The sequence below is a fragment of the Lepidochelys kempii genome, chromosome 2 (assembly GCF_965140285.1).
Source record: "Lepidochelys kempii isolate rLepKem1 chromosome 2, rLepKem1.hap1, whole genome shotgun sequence".
NCBI classification, from domain to species: Eukaryota; Metazoa; Chordata; order Testudines; family Cheloniidae; genus Lepidochelys; species Lepidochelys kempii.
This window is the reverse complement of record NC_136381.1, coordinates 189,423,014-189,438,781: the sequence shown is the minus strand read 5'-3', so window position 1 is coordinate 189,438,781 and position 15,768 is coordinate 189,423,014. Positions and strand designations below refer to the sequence as shown.

The window sequence follows — 15,768 nt, the reverse complement described above, 5'->3', positions numbered from 1 at the left end:
CGCGCCCCAGGAGCCACGGTCAGGGATGGGGCTGCGGTTGGAGCCAGGGCCACGGCTGGCTGCAGAGCTATGGCCAGGCTGGGAACCAGGGGCTGAGGCCACAGCTAGGGGTGGGGCTGGAAGTGGAGCTGTGGCTGGGGGTGGGGCTGGAGCAGAGCTGGGTGGTGCTTTCTCTCCACCCTGTGGGGGCTGGCCCTAGCCCCCCAAACATTCTTCTGGTCCCCCCTGGGGGGCACCCCGAAGTTTGGGGACCACTGATTTAGGGTGAAATCAATGGGTATTAGATGCCTATGTGCTTTTGAAAATCCCACCTATCTTTAAAAATCTGGGCTTTAGGCATTTATTTTCACTAGGGAGTCACAGCCATGAATCTTCTCTTGGAGTTAGGTAGCTAAGCCAAGTCAGCCATTTCTCACAAAAACAAAAACACATCATGATGCTCATGCTCTCCTTATATATTCATTTCACCAGAAAGCAAGAATAACTCTAGCCCAGTGGTTAGGGCACTGACCTGGCATATGAGATGGCGAGGTCCACGTGTCTGTTCCAACTCAGGCAGAATCAGGATTGAACTTGGGTTCCCACATCCTGGCAGCGTGTGCTAAGCACTGGAGTATAGGATATAATTTGTATGGGGCCTGACCCAGTAGACCTACTCTAAGGTTGGGCTGTGCCGGTGAGATAGGTGCCTAGTTTGTGAATCTTGCTGGGGTTTGGACAAGGGCTAGGCATCAGCACTGAAGCATGCACACAGCAGCCTGCCATCAGAAATGTAGGCACCATGGCGAATTTACCGGTGGAAACTTAGGCCCTAGGACTTTAGATACCTACAAGGTTAGGTGGCAGCTGAGTCAGGGTTCTGAGGTTCTTCACTTTATACTTAGGCACCTAAGTCCTTTTGTGGATCTATCCCTAAGTGTGCATGAGTCTAAAAGTTAGAGCATACAGTATAGGAAAAACATAAAATCATTTATATATACAAATCTTTATTTAAAAAGTGACAATTCCAGAAGAACTATATATATTATAAACATACTCCATAAAAAAGGGTACAAATTATATTACCATAGCTGCCATAACTTGTTTGCTGTTCCCTAACAGTATTACAAATTTTGCAATATATCAGATAAGCTATCAAGTGGGTCTGACCTACCTCTATACCTCACTGCTATCAAGGTGGAGAGTTATTGCAGAAAAGAAAGAACTCCATAAGGAATGAAGGGAGCAAGAGTGGAGGTCATCTCTAAAATGACTTCATCTCTGGAAAGAAGTGAATTTCCTGATTTAGTCTAAATAGGGCAAGTTAACACCCTCAGTTTTCTAGAGGCCCATCTTAAAGATTTGATTTTCCTTTTCTCTCCTCATCCTGAAAAACTTCAAATAGAAACTACTCTGGAATATTAGGTTACTTTTCATACAGAATATTAATATCTGAATTTAAAATATTTAATTCATAGCTAAACTGACAAAAAAATCACTGTCATTTTAGCCCCTAGTTAATTACAGTAGAACCTCACTAAACTTCATACCCTATAGTTCACACAAAAATGGTCTCTTCCCTTCTTCTCAGCAATAGTGAAGTGCTGTAATAAGGAATTGCATTATTAAGACTTAATTACTTATACAAAACAATACAAAATATTTACTGACACTATCAAATAGATAAAACTCAACTAACACATTTGTCCAATTAATATTGTAATGCATTATCAATACTTTCCCCCCCTATTTTGAATATTCCAGTCATTTGCAATCCATCTCCAAGTCTTTAGGGCAACTAATGAGGTTCTAATATATTCTTACAAGATGTTGCATACATTTAAAACTCTTGACAGGGGATGGACTTCTGTTTGATAGATTTTTCAGTTATACAGTGCTCAAACAAGTTAGCCAGTGAGGTTATTCTCAACAATACTCGTGCAGAATGGTTTCTTATCACTACAGTAGTCCCTGTTTGAAGCTTATTCAGTGAAAAAAAAGTTTGTTTTGAGAGCACTTGAATTCCAGAAAGAGTGGAACAAGGGAAAGCAAGCAATTATGCCACAAGATTCCAAATATTCATAGTACTATTTACAAATCAATTTATTATTAAAGTGACATTCTTGCTTTATTGAAAAAAATCCTTAATAAAAAACATGTATTTTTGAGCAATAAAGAAATATGAATCATTTCACAACTTGACAAGGGAATTTCATCATTCTAGTATCAACATTTAGACATCCATAAAAACAACAGGCAGAAGTTTAGATACTGGTTGAATTTGTACAAAATACCTTTCTATAAACTGAGGTAATATGAAAAACTCCTAGCATTAAAAAAAAAAAGGAAAAGCATTGATCTGAATTAAAGTACAAAAGGAAACAAGAAATAGAGAATGTTCCAATGAAAACTAGTCACTTTTCCTGTACAAGTACAAAGTTGCAAGGAAAGTCCTGTAGCACCTATGGATAAAGCTGTAGAACAACTTCAAAAGGTGGGGGTTAGAAAATCTGCCAGATAAGCTGAAGCAGACTGTTTCACTAAAAACCACCACCTGGCACATTACACAGACTGAAATAACATTATCCTGAGTACATCTGATGAAGGGCTCAAGTTAATAGTGATGAAGGAGAAGCTTTACTTTTAGAACTCTCTCTTTAAAGTCTATCAACATTTTTAAATGAACAATTTTGCAAGTTTATTTGTTGTTGTGGCTGATCAAGATTCTTGACATGGTTCAGCTTTTTTAATTTCCTTCAAAAAGACATTTTCAACACGCAGTTTTTCAACCTCCTGTAAAGAGAGAGAAATATGGTACTCAGAATTAGAAGAAAGCCTGTCTCAAGGGATTATACTTATTCTAAGTTGTAAAAAGAAAAGTCACCTAAATGTGATGACATTAACAACTAATTTCTGCAAGCTGTACAGCTTCTTTAGTGTCTTATAACTACAGGAGTAATTAAGAAAATGGAACAATACTGACATTGATGATGAAACTGACTAGCTATGAATCAAACATTGTTGCATGGAATTGTGGGATGCCAGGTATACTTAAATAGAGGAATGAGAATTCTAGTCTCCTGATCAAACTTTTGCTTTCTGTTCTACCACAGATCATTTATTTAATCTGTATTCTAATCTCTGGGACACATACCTCAGTAAGTTTGGCATAATCTTTCTTCAGTTTCACAAGGTACTGAATCTTCTGGTTTAGGTTTTGGTGACCTACTAACTTCCCGTTCTCCACAGCGAGAAACTCTACTTGCTTCCTTAGCAAGTCCATCTCCTGTAATTAAATAACAAATTAAATACAACTCTGTCTTTTTTTGACGTGTTCAGATTTTAAGAAAGCGGTTTCTTTTGAAATTGGCAATACTGCTACAGTAGAACCTCAGAGTTCAGTGTTCGTAAGTACACCTCAGGAATGGAGGTTGTTCATAACTCTGAACAAAACATGGTTCTTTCAAAAGTTTACAACTGAACATCGACTTAATACAGCTTTGACACTTTACTATGCAGAAGAAAAACACTGCTTTCCCCCCTTTTTTTTAGTAGTTTATGTTTAACACAGTACTGTACAGTATTTACTTTTTCTTTGCCTGCTGCTGTCTGATTGCGGTTCCAAATGAGGCATGTGGTTGACTGGTCAGTTTGTAATGCTGGTGCTCATTACTCTGAGGTTCTACTGTATTTAAGTTTGTTGTAGCATATAACATACCTGTGGGTCCATCTACCACTTGACACCTACTTGTTCCTCACTCTCATTGGCTACTAGACTAGATTTCTCTCGTGGAAAAGTACAGTTGGCTGATCTGCATTTCAGATCACATCTCTGCATAGAGCTCCCCTTGGCATTTGATTACTACACTACGAAATACAGTTGAAATAAAAATAATCTATAAAATAAAAAGCTACATTTTGGGAGGCAGTCCTTGATTCCTTTACTGTTTTCTGGTTAATTCACAATATTGACTACTTATCATGGGTTTGTCTCCCAATCTGTGAGGTTCTAGTGGATACAATTAGTGAAAGGAAGTCACACATGTTGTTTATTACCTTTTCAATTTTGTCTCTCTCTTCACAGGTTTCTTCCAGTTTTGATCTCATTTCTTCTTTTTCCTGGAATGTTTTTGACTCCAAAGCTCTTGTTCGTTCTATTTCCATGGTCATTTCAAGATAGGCACTCTCTGTACTCTTAAGGGCATTTTTGGTCTCTGCTAATCTGCAGATATAAAAGTATTACAAAACACTTCAAATTAACCATGTTAATGCATTCACATCACTCCTCTATATCCCATCGCACTCTGTTATTAAAAGGTCCTTTTGGCATACGTGCCCTGGTATCTGTTAATAGGCACTGTTTAACATTGGTACATAACCACCATCTTCAATTGCCCAATCTTTTAAGGGTATGTCTACATTGCAATAAAAAAGATGTGGCTGGGCTGTTCCAGCTGACTTGGGCTTGCACTAAGAGTCTGTTTAATTGTGGCGGAGCTATTCAGACTTGGGCTGGAGAGCACACTCTAGGACCCTGCAAGGTGGGAGGGCCCCAGAGCTCGGATTGCAGCCTGAGCCTGAACATCTACACAGCAATTAAACAGCCCCTTAGCCTGAGCCCTGGAAGCCTGAGTCAGCATCATGAGCCAGCTGTGGTGTCTATTTGCAGTGTAGACATACCCTAGCTAGTGCCCTTCACTTGGGATTCAATGCTGGGTAGAAGTGTTCCATTTCAAGCTTAAATTTCCAACTCTCTCAACTAAGCTAATGAAATTGGAAATGGAATCCTAGCCTACAAGAACTTCCTAGAGTGCACTTCACCCACAAAAATTCAGCACTCAGAAGGTGAACTCAGATTCTCTTATATGAAGATTATATTACTACTATATTTGATTACTTAATGGTGAATATCTCTTTACATATAGAATTTTCGCCCACAAGTAATTCAGCCTGCACTGCTCATAGTGATGCTTTGAACATTCTTTTTCTCGATCACAAGACCAGGAGCAGTGCTCAGGAAACATTTTGCTCTGCTAAAATGTTTCTAGCCCTGGCTGGTTGTGAAGTGTAAGATCTTAAAACATATGCGTTACCAGTATTTCCACTGTTAATGAATATACACTTGTGAACCTATTCATGTTTTACTTCCATTTTTCCTCCCCAGAAGTTTGAGAGACTAAGTACCAGCGCTGCTGCAAAAAGCAGGTCCTGTTTCCACATTCAAGAGGAGCAACAAAAGGCCTAAAGGTGAGAAGAGACAACAATAGACCATATATTTTTTGTCTGATATTTTTGCCACTTAAAAGAGAACTTGCAAAGCTGGAAAAAAATAGGCCTCATAGTCTTACTGCTTTTTTATGTTGCAATAAAAATGGCCTGAAAGGTTTGTTGGAAAAAGTGATTCCTCCCATCCCACCTTGCTTTTTACATTAGTAATTCAGGTCTTTTCTACTCTAGAAAAAACTCTTTGGAGACCAGAGCACTAGTAAAATATGACACTACAAGAGATAAGATTCAAAGCAGTCAGCTGAGCATTGGGGAGACGAGAATTTTTGTCTGACTGGTTAAAAAAACCACCCCAACCCATTTTAAAAAAATTCTTTGCCAGTCACCTTTAATTCTTTTGGCCCACTGACACTCTTCTTGAATGTAAAAAAGGAATTGCTGATGACAGCAGGCTGCATGGGGCTTTGCTGGAAGAAGAAACCACAGAAGTGATACAAATACTGACTTTAATATTTAAACTCTAAGCAGCATCAAACTACTGTGGTGATGGGCACATGAGAAAATAAAACCAAGCTAAACAGACAAACTAGAAGTACTATATAATGTTCAACAGCAAATACTGACAAAAACGTGAGGTGATGCATGGTTTAAAATCAGCTTATTCTGTTTAGAATTTCGCTTTGCTCCCATTCCCGCTATTTGAATTCTGACATCACAGGAGAAGCCAATAGTCTCAAATTCCTAAAACTGGAGATTAATGGTTTACACCATTTGCAAGATTTTAGATGATGAACAGTAGTGATTCCATGTGGTATGTGTGCGCTTGTGCGCGCGCAGGGAGAAGTTTGATGGTAATCAGAATGCTGATGTGAATGTAATGTGCAATATCTAACATGCCATCAAGGCTAGGAACAAATGCTATAGACGTTACTGGAAAGCTTAATTTTCCATCTTTCTAAAGATATATTCATTTCTAGCACTAAAGACTTAAGATATGAGCATTCAATGAAGCAACCCTATTGGTTTCTCACACCAGCAGTGTTACTTTGACACTGATCCAACTCTTGGAACCTCTCTCTTTCTTTGTTCACATGGGCTCTGCTCAGTTAAAGCAGATTTTGAAGAATATTTAGGCAAACTTGAAAACAGTTATTTGAAAAATAATACATTTTGAGGATAACAAAAAATTCCTGCTTACAATTAAAAAGGGAAACTGTCTGGTAGTTCAGTCCAAAATTTAGTTTTTAAAGACAGGTTTTAATAATTAATGACTAAACTCAAAATCGTTTCCATTTTTTACAAGTTTTATTTGCATGGAAAATATGCCCCTGCAGGGTTCATCGTCTAACTATTGCAGCACTGTTATTGCATGAGTATTTGAAGTGACACGGATTAGCTAATGATTATATCAGCACTATTTCAAGACCAATCCATCCATCCAGTCTTGACTACTGTCTGCCCAATATGCAGCATATACTGGTGAATTTCTAGCAGCAGAGACTAAATATGGCTCACCCCATATTTATATGGCATAGGACAATCTAATGGCACTCAAATAGTAAATTATCAGAGGGGTAGCTGTGTTAGTCTGGATCTGTAAAAGCGGCAAAGAGTCCTGTGGTACCTTATAGACTAACAGATGCATTGGAGCATAAGCTTTCGTGGGTGAATACCCACTTCACCGGATGCATAGTAAATTGTTTATTTTCATCATTCAAGCTGACTGAAGGGCAAAAGTAAAGTAAATAAATAAATAAATAGTGAAAAGTTAGATTTTTAAAATTCTTCAGTTTTAAATCTAATGTATTGTTTTAATTCAAGCAATAAACTAAAATAAAATATTAATTTTAACAGGAGTCTCTCTAATAAGCGATAAGCTTTTTCAAAAAATAAATCTAATGCCCATGCTGCAACCACTTTCTCATATGCACAATCCCATTAAGATCAGTGGGGCTACTCACATACATTTTATGCTTCTTCATAGGACTGGCCCTCTTTTCTGAATCAAATTGGCTTTGAAAAGTCTTACAAATGAACAGAAAAACCACAGTTACTTACCCTAACATAACTGTAGTTCTTTGAGATGTTGGAGTCAGTGTGTATGCCACTAAGTATGCAAGTGTCCATGTAGGTGAGATCAGATTCTTTTTCAGAGAGTTGTGTCCGTTGGGTCTATGTGATGGCATAAAGAGCAGAGTAGCCTTGACTCTCCCTCATTTCCCTCACAATTTGAAACCTATGTTAGCTGAGGACCTTGAAAGTGGGAATGGAGGGTGGGTTGTGGGATCCACACTGATTACAACATCCTGAAAAATCTGTTACTGTAGGGTAAGCAATTGTATTTTCTTCTCCAAGTATATGGCAGTGTGGATGCCACTGAAGGTGACTGGCAAGCAGTATCTTCTTCAGGATGTTGAGAATGAGGAATGCTAGCTGCATCAAAACAAAGATTGGTGTGTATAGCTCTTTTCAACGAGGCATTGGACCTAGTAGCCAAATACAGTGCACAATGCTTTACAAATGTAAACAGATTGCGCCACATAAGCAGCCTAGCAGATTTTGGATGTCAGCATGTTTGGAAATAGTCTGAGAAATTTGCCTGAGCTCTGGTAGAGGGGGCCTTGACGGAGAGAGAGGGCAGTTTATTCGCCAACAAGTAACACAGGTGATGGTTATCCATGTAGTCATTGATATGAAATGGCCAGGTTTTTAGAATGGCCAGTTATTGCTACAAACAGGCATGTGGACAGTGGAAAAGATTTAGTCGAGTCAGCGTAGTAACTAAAGGGCATGAGATATGTCTGAAGTGTTCAGTTTCTTCTCCCTGGGTGTGACTTAGGGAAGAAAAGAGATTGCAGGATTTACATGAAAATCAGACACTACATTGAGATTAGCTTTGCATGAGGTCTCAGAACTCCTCTGTCCTTGTGGAATGAGGTTATGGAGGTTCTGCCATGAGCACCTGAAGCTCACTCATTCTCCTGGTTGAGATGATAGCAATCAGAAAGACTATTTTAAGGGTCAGATGGTGAGAGGGCTCAAAGGGCGGCCCCATCAGCTTTAGGAGGCCCTGAGGTTTCATGCTGGGCTGAGTCTGTTACTGGTGGAATAAGCATGAATAAGGCCCTTAAAAAACGTCAATACCTTTAATAGGAAAGTGACTACATCAGAAGCTGATAAACTGATATTGCACCAGATGATCAAATTGAAGGATAGTCTGGAATGTTTTCAGTGCAGTAAATAATCCAGAATTTTAGGTGCTGAGGTCTGCTTTGACACTAGGTGATGTGTCATACATATAGAAAACCTCTTCCACTTGAAGGAGTAAGTCTTCCTTGTGGACTGTTTCACGCTAGGATCTCCTGAACATGTGAAAAGCAGTCGTTTTCCAAGGTACTCAGCCAATCAGCTGTACAGTCACCACGTCTGGATGGAATATTTGTCCCTTGTTCCCTTCCCTGATTGGAAGCTGTGCCGACATGCAGGAAGTCCATCAGCCAGAACTGCCTCCGCATGTACAGAGCTATGAGTATGGGTTTGGCTCGATCTCGTCTGGCTTTGGCAATCACCCTGGCGATTAGTGGGATTGGCGAGGCACACAGTAGCCCGTGGTTTTTTGGGCAGGGAAGGAATCTGGAGCATTTCCCAGGCCTGTCCTGTCAGATTTCCTGGTTGCTCCTCTGATTCTGGTGAGGAGGCCGTTGCTATAGTTATGCTGAGGGGGATCAAGATATTCTCCTCATGAAGATACGTGATAGGCTATGATTGCAGAACTGGTGGGATGGCGGATCCCACTATGACCAGAAGGGTCACAGTGGCAGATTGTGGGTGGCCTATCTACTACCAGTCTTATAGGGGCCCACAGGACTAAGTGTTCTTAGGGCATATCCTAGGGCATTGTTACAGTCTCTCTGGTGGAGTCAGGAAACGAGAGGCCTGGAAAGAGGGAGAACTCCTCCTCTGGGAACAACAGTGCCATCTGACACAGTTGCAGTGAAGATGGTGGTGGATAAAAAGGAGAGAGTGGATCCTCAAAGCAAACCTAGGAAGGAATGGATCATCAGCCCGTGCCGGATCAGTGCCAGAAGGGGGCTCAGTGTCAAGGGGAGGCAGAAGTCTCTCCACTTTCTTAGCCTCAGACCTAGGGGATCTTCATGGATTGCTCCAAGAGATGCTATTTGAGCTTCACATCCCTGGATTTCCATGTGTGGGAGGAGATGCAGCAGCAGATGGAGCATATTTTACGGAGGTGAGCTTCCCTGGGGAAGAAAAAACACCTGCTATACCCATATATATGGGCATCAGGCCACTGCACAGAGGGCTTCGAGTCCACCATTTAAATAGCTGTACAACTTTGCCCTGGTGCATGGGGAGGGATGGGATATGTGTGTTTCCCTTGTCATCTCTTCCATTTTTGTTTTGTTTTTTGGAACATTCAACTAAAAGGAAGAACTTAAAAAATACTTTTCAAAAGTTTGGAGCTTAGACAAAGCCTGAGCAGATTGGACACAGTTGGGATTTCACCTTGCTGCCACAGGTGGGTAAGGGAACTGAGGGAGTGTCGAGGCCACTCTGCCCTTTATACCCCTGCATGGGAACCACAAGGAAACAGGATACATGCCATGGTCCCAACCGACATGGATATGCAAGAGATTCTGAACTCACATGCTTGATGTGCATGCATGCCTTACAGTGGAATCCACAAGGACACATACTCAGAGAACCTCATGCAGTTTCAGCATATTTCAGAGCACTTTACCTAGACAGTAGCTTTTTGTATCAAATGTAGAAACTACTACTACCACCTACTGATGAAAAATGCTAAGAACTGAATGTTTATTTTAAAAGGTAAACAGGATTTCTGGTTTTAAGTTTTCTTGTTCAGATCTTCAATGTTAGTTGGAAAATAATGTCTTTTAAGATATAAGTAAATTATTTTCAGTATTTAAAACAGCTTTTGTGATCCAGTTTTCAGGGTTATGAAAAATATTTAACTTACTCTGATCTAATTTTCAGTATTTCTTCCATCGCTTTATCCTGAAAAGGTTTAAAATAGGAAGTGTTACACCAGTAAAATTTAGAAGTTATAACAGCATATATATACAATTGATTATTTAACAGCAAGCTTCTTAGTCTTTTCTGACACTGAAATAATCCTGTAACACTACTGTGGCTAATATTACCAACATTCATCGCTGACTACTAAGAGGTATGGTGTCCTTGTTATGTAAACATAATCCCTCCACTGGATGACCCACAACCAGCCAGTGCAGCTGTAAGACTGGGCTGCACTGTCTGGGAAGTGCATAGCCAGGGCTCATTCAGCAGATGCCATGAGCAGTCTCCACTGTAACTTAAATATTGCTTTCTTTGGGCAGAAACCTCAGGAGAGGAAAGTGGTACAAGCTGCAACTCCGGTCTTGTCTCCACTACGGTGCAAGTCAACCTAAATTATGCTACTCCAGCTACATCTTTTGTTCTGTTTTATATCGATGCAAAATTTATAATTCTAGTGAATTCTAAAGGATACTGGGCCTGATTCAAATCTATCATTGCTTTTACACTGGTTTAACATGATTGAATTCAACAACAGTAATGATTAGGGTCCTACCAAATTCACGGCCGTGAAAAACACATCAAGAACCATGAAATCTGGTCTCCCCCGCCCGTGAAATCTGGTCTTTTGTGTGCTTTTACCCTAACTGTACAGATTTCACAGGGGGAGACCAGCGATTCTCAAACTGGGGGTTCTGACCCAAAAGAGAGTTGCAGGGGGGTCATGTTATTGCCACCCTTACTTCTGCGCTGCTTTCAGAGCTGGGTGGCCAGAGAGCGACGGCTGTTGGCCAGGAGCCCAGCTATGAAGGCAGCACCCTGCCAGCATCAGCATAGAAGTAAGGGTGGCAATACCATACCATGCCACCCTTACTTCTGTGTTGCTGCTGGTGGTGGCTCTGCCTTCAGAGCTGGGCTCCCAGCCAGCAGCCACCGCTCTCCAGTCGCTCAGCTCTGAATGCAGCGCTGCCACCAGCAGCAGTGCAGAAGTAAGGCTAGCAGTACCACAACCCTCCCGCCCCACAGTAACCTTGCAACCCCCACTTATCACAGCTCCTTTTTGGTTCAGGATCCCTACAATTACAACACCGTGAAATTTCAGATTTAAATAGCTGCAATAATGAAATTAATGATTTTTAAAATCCTATGACCGTGAAACTGACCAAAATGGACTGTGAATTTGGTAGGGCCCTAGTAATGATGATTTACAGCAGAGTAAGAGAGGTGAATGAGACCCAGTGAGCTTGATTCATCTTCACTGGGACATGGAGACCATGTCTACACTTACTGGGGATCGACACTGCCACGATCTATGCACAATGCTCTCCCATCGACTTACTTTACTCCTCTAATTCCGGTGGAATACCTGAGTTGACTGGAGAACGCTCTGTGGTTGATTTAGCCGGTCTTCACTAGACCCGCTAATCGGCCACCGCTACATCGATCGCAGCAGCCAATACCCGGTAAGTGTACACATGGAGTCTATGTCCCGGTGAAGATGACTCAGGCTCACTGGGTCTCATTCTGCTGTAAATTATCATTACTATTGTTGAATTCAATCAAGTTAAACCAGTGTAAAAGCAAGGATAGATTAGAATCAGGCCGAGTATCCTTTAGAATTCATGAGAATTATAAATTTTGCATTGATAGGAAACAAAACAAAACATGACCAGCAACATTTACAACCAGCAAAACAATATAATATAAAAAGATATAATACCTTTGCTAGTCTCTCTTCAGCAATTTCCTTCTCTCTCTCTTTTAGGTGTTGAATGTCAGAGTGCTTGTGACCACTGTAGAAGTTCAAGAATGAGAATCCATCTTTCTTATGTGCAAAGGGAACCGTTTATAACACAAGAATTGTACTAGTAATACTTGTAATATTCTTAACGCTTGCTCAGAGTGATTACCATGTATCACAAAACATAGTTCTGGAAGTAGTTTAAACTTTTATAGTTACCAAAAATACACTCTCTCCAAAAGAAAGATTTTTGCTACATGCAGAGAAATAAAACATTTAAAAAAAGTTTAATTTGGTGTTGGTTTAAGAACAGAAGTGTCGAATACAGAGCTTAATAATAAACCTCAGGGTTTCAAGTAAGCAATTTTAGCTGACAATTTTGATACGCCATATGGATTGCAGAAAACAGCTCCCTCCTAAGAGAACTCAATGATTTTGCTCAGTTAAGAGGAAATTATTTTTATTCAGAATATTTAGAGACTTGTTTGAGTTTAACAGGTGATAACAAAAACACTCAAGAAACAGTTGGAAGAAAAGCTAAACTATCAGAAAGCAAAGAAGTGGGTTTATTTTCCTTTCATGAGTCACTTGTGATTATCTTTAATATATTAGAAAAATTATGTGAGAAGACACACATATACTATAGGCAGAGCTGGTAGCAAGGCCTATTATTCAGACTGCAGAAGATGTGTACAGGAAGAGAAAGGATTGTCTCACTGGGGAGGCAATTGAATCCTGCCCTGGAAATCTAAATTTCATCCCTGCCACAGACTCCCTGTGTAATGCTAGTCAAGTTACTGACCTCTTGTGAAAAGTTTCTTATATATTCCTTATTTTCTGGGTGTCTGATTCCAGACCCTGTGATCTGATTTGCAGAAGTGCTGAGTGCTAGCAGCTGCAGTTAAAGTCAATGGGAGCCAAGGTTTGAATATATTAAATGCTACATACTTTGAAAAATCACATCCAAGTGTCTCATGTTGGGCACCCAAAATTAGTTGGTATTTGACCTCTCTCTTTGAGCCTCAGCTCCCTATCTGTAAAATGGGGATGATAATACCCTCTCAACACACAAATGGATGTTGTGAAAATAAATTAATGTTTATGAAGCAACCAGATACTATATAGTGATGAGCACCACAGAATAGCCCATGAGGAAATTAATAAATCTATCTTCAGAGCCAGGTTTGAATAGTGTGCAGTAAATCAGGCATGGGACCCCACATTGCAAAATGGGGAAACAAAATATTGAACTGCTCATTAAGTGTGCACCGAATGAGGCTGGGGTCCTGTGAAAAAAACAGTATATGATAATAGAAAAATGGTATCCTAATACATCGGCACAAAGGAACTGAATTAAGGTTGCACAGGCATCCTTAATTCTGGGATTTCCTAACTTTTAAGTTCTTGACTTTGCAACCTTAATAATGTTCTAGTTTTTTATGTGAAAATATATCTAAAATATTCAGACACTTCTAGAACTACTTGTCACTGTTTTAGTATTTTTGCCATGAACATTTGTCAATTATAGAATTTAAATTAGAAAAACTTTGTAATATTATAATTTTCGATGCTTTCTAATGGAAAGGCGGATTCAGGTCCTACCTTATATCCAGTTGTAAGGTGCCACACCTTTGTGTCTGACTTGTCCTTTTATTACATTAAGATTTTCGCTTCAGTGATTTATAATTAGTACTAACAAAACCTCATATTATACTGATTTATGCTTCAAAATAACTTCATATTTAACACTTTGTAAACCCTCTAGGGAGTTCATCAAACTGAAAAACACCAGAACAAATGAAGATTTGGGGGAAAAAAAAAATCCAAAACCAAGAACTTAGCCTTCAGATTCAGACAAAGATCATACTTTTTATAACCTAAGGGTATGCACCAGTTTGAAGTCTTTTCATCAGTCATCTTTCCATTTTGCACAAAGCATAGAAACAGTTATGTTTCTTACTCTCAAAGATGAGGTGTGGAATCCTGACTCCATTTAAGACAATGGCAAAACTCCAACGGATTTCACTGGCACAGCATTTCAGTTTGTCTATTTTTCTTAATATGGATAGTGTTAGGCAAAAGTTAAGATTTAGCTAGCAGCTAAAACAGAAACCGCAGATTAAGCAGGAATGCTTTAGTAGCCTAAGGACACTGACAACTGTAAACACTTAATAAACTTATATGGTTAAATGTTTGCTTAGTAAGTTAGCTTTTAGAACAGAACAAACCCTCCCTTTACAGCCCACCGAATATCTGTAAACACTTATCCCTACCCCCTCACCCCGCTTCTTCTCCCCGCAAGATAGCCATAAATACTTGATGTAATTAGGATGACCTTTATATGTATGTACTGTTTTTATTTTTGTTTAGAGTTATTTTTTGACTTGTAACAATGTTTGTTTTTGTATATACAAATAAATGCAAATAAAGTAATAAAAGAAAGGTATAAAATTGGTTATTGTAGCACTACAGTTTTGAAACCGTTTATCAGTCTTCCCGGTACCATGAATAAATCCCCTTAAGTATGGTCTGTGCCTGCCTAATTCTTGGGAAAAAGAATCTTTTTGCCTAATGGTTTTGTCGCAGCGAGCAGGGTGTGATCAGGAATCCTCAGAGAGTTTCTCACAACCAGGGATAGAGGTGAGTACCCTTTTACTTACCACCTCTAGTGCACACCTTGGTTGGGACTCCCCGAGACACCCCTTCACACCCCTTTTTTAATACGGACCACATCTAGGACGCACAAACAAGAGGACTGAACGGAAATGTGTTTGTGGCCAAGTTTTTGGGGTGCAGGGATTGCTGGAAGTGAAGGCTGCATTGCCAGGTTTTGGAGTGCAGGGATCACTGTAGGAGAAGGCTGCATCGCCAGGTACTGAGCACCAGAATGTGTGCTGCAGTAGACTGAATACAAGCGTGTGCTCAGTCAGTCTCCCCTGAAGTGCCGCTTAGGTGGGTTTCAGGAAGCTGAAATAAAATGTCCTATGAGTTGCCACAGAATGCATCAACAATTCCCTCTACAGGAGGGGGACTCGCTGGCATGCCCCAGAGTGCACCAATGATACCCTCTATGGGAGGGAGACTTACTGACTGGCTCTGGGGCACATCAATGATGCCCTCTACAGGAGGGAGACTCATTTTTTTTTTTTTTTAAATAAAATTTAAACACCATAAGAAAATTAAAAAAACAATGGCAAAAATGAATGAAATGAGGGTATAAGTACAATGGACAGTGTGTTGTGGTGGTCTGGTCAAACATAAGGAAGATTAGAGAAGGGGATTGTAATAAACGTAATATATGTAATATAACCTGTGCCTGCACTGAGTTTAAAAAAAGCCTCCCAAGAAGCCTTGGGGAATAAAGCCGGTAATTGGGGACTGATCGTGGGCTGCATACAAGGCAAGGATGAGCCTGCTTCTCAGTATTATAATAAAATAAAAATAAAACAACAATAGCTCCTCAATAATATAACAACTTATACCTAAACAATACACCGTTTCAACTGCCCAAAAAGCTACTTCTCAAAATAGTCCTAGCTGCTGCGCCTACCACCGTTCATAACCATGTCACCACAGGTCGCATTGAAATCCAGCTCTCCAGTCAAACCATACCCAACTAAAAAATCCTGTTCATAATGCATCCTACAGCCCGGTCTCCTGGTCCAAACAACAGCTGCTGCTGCTTCTGCTTCTATATTTGTTACACTAACCTCTCTGGTCATGTATGAGTACTTTAAACACATGCTTAAAAATCTTACTATGTTTCC

At 40.0% G+C, this 15,768-nt stretch overlaps 1 protein-coding gene across 2 annotated transcripts in view; it reads right to left on the bottom strand.

The window, feature by feature from the left end:
- Positions 1 to 1,013: 1,013 nt before the first annotated feature.
- KIF15 (kinesin family member 15) overlaps positions 1,014 to 15,768 on the bottom strand; it is a 58,259-nt gene continuing 43,504 nt past the window's right edge. For both annotated transcript variants that reach the window (XM_073333137.2, XM_073333136.1), the window contains 5 exons: positions 11,981 to 12,053; positions 10,205 to 10,242; positions 4,036 to 4,201; positions 3,134 to 3,265; positions 1,014 to 2,772 (listed from right to left, as the gene is read on the bottom strand). In XM_073333137.2, the coding sequence (XP_073189238.1) occupies positions 2,698 to 2,772; positions 3,134 to 3,265; positions 4,036 to 4,201; positions 10,205 to 10,242; positions 11,981 to 12,053 (484 nt within the window). In that variant the 3' untranslated portion in view covers positions 1,014 to 2,697. The remainder of the gene's footprint in view (positions 2,773 to 3,133; positions 3,266 to 4,035; positions 4,202 to 10,204; positions 10,243 to 11,980; positions 12,054 to 15,768) is intronic.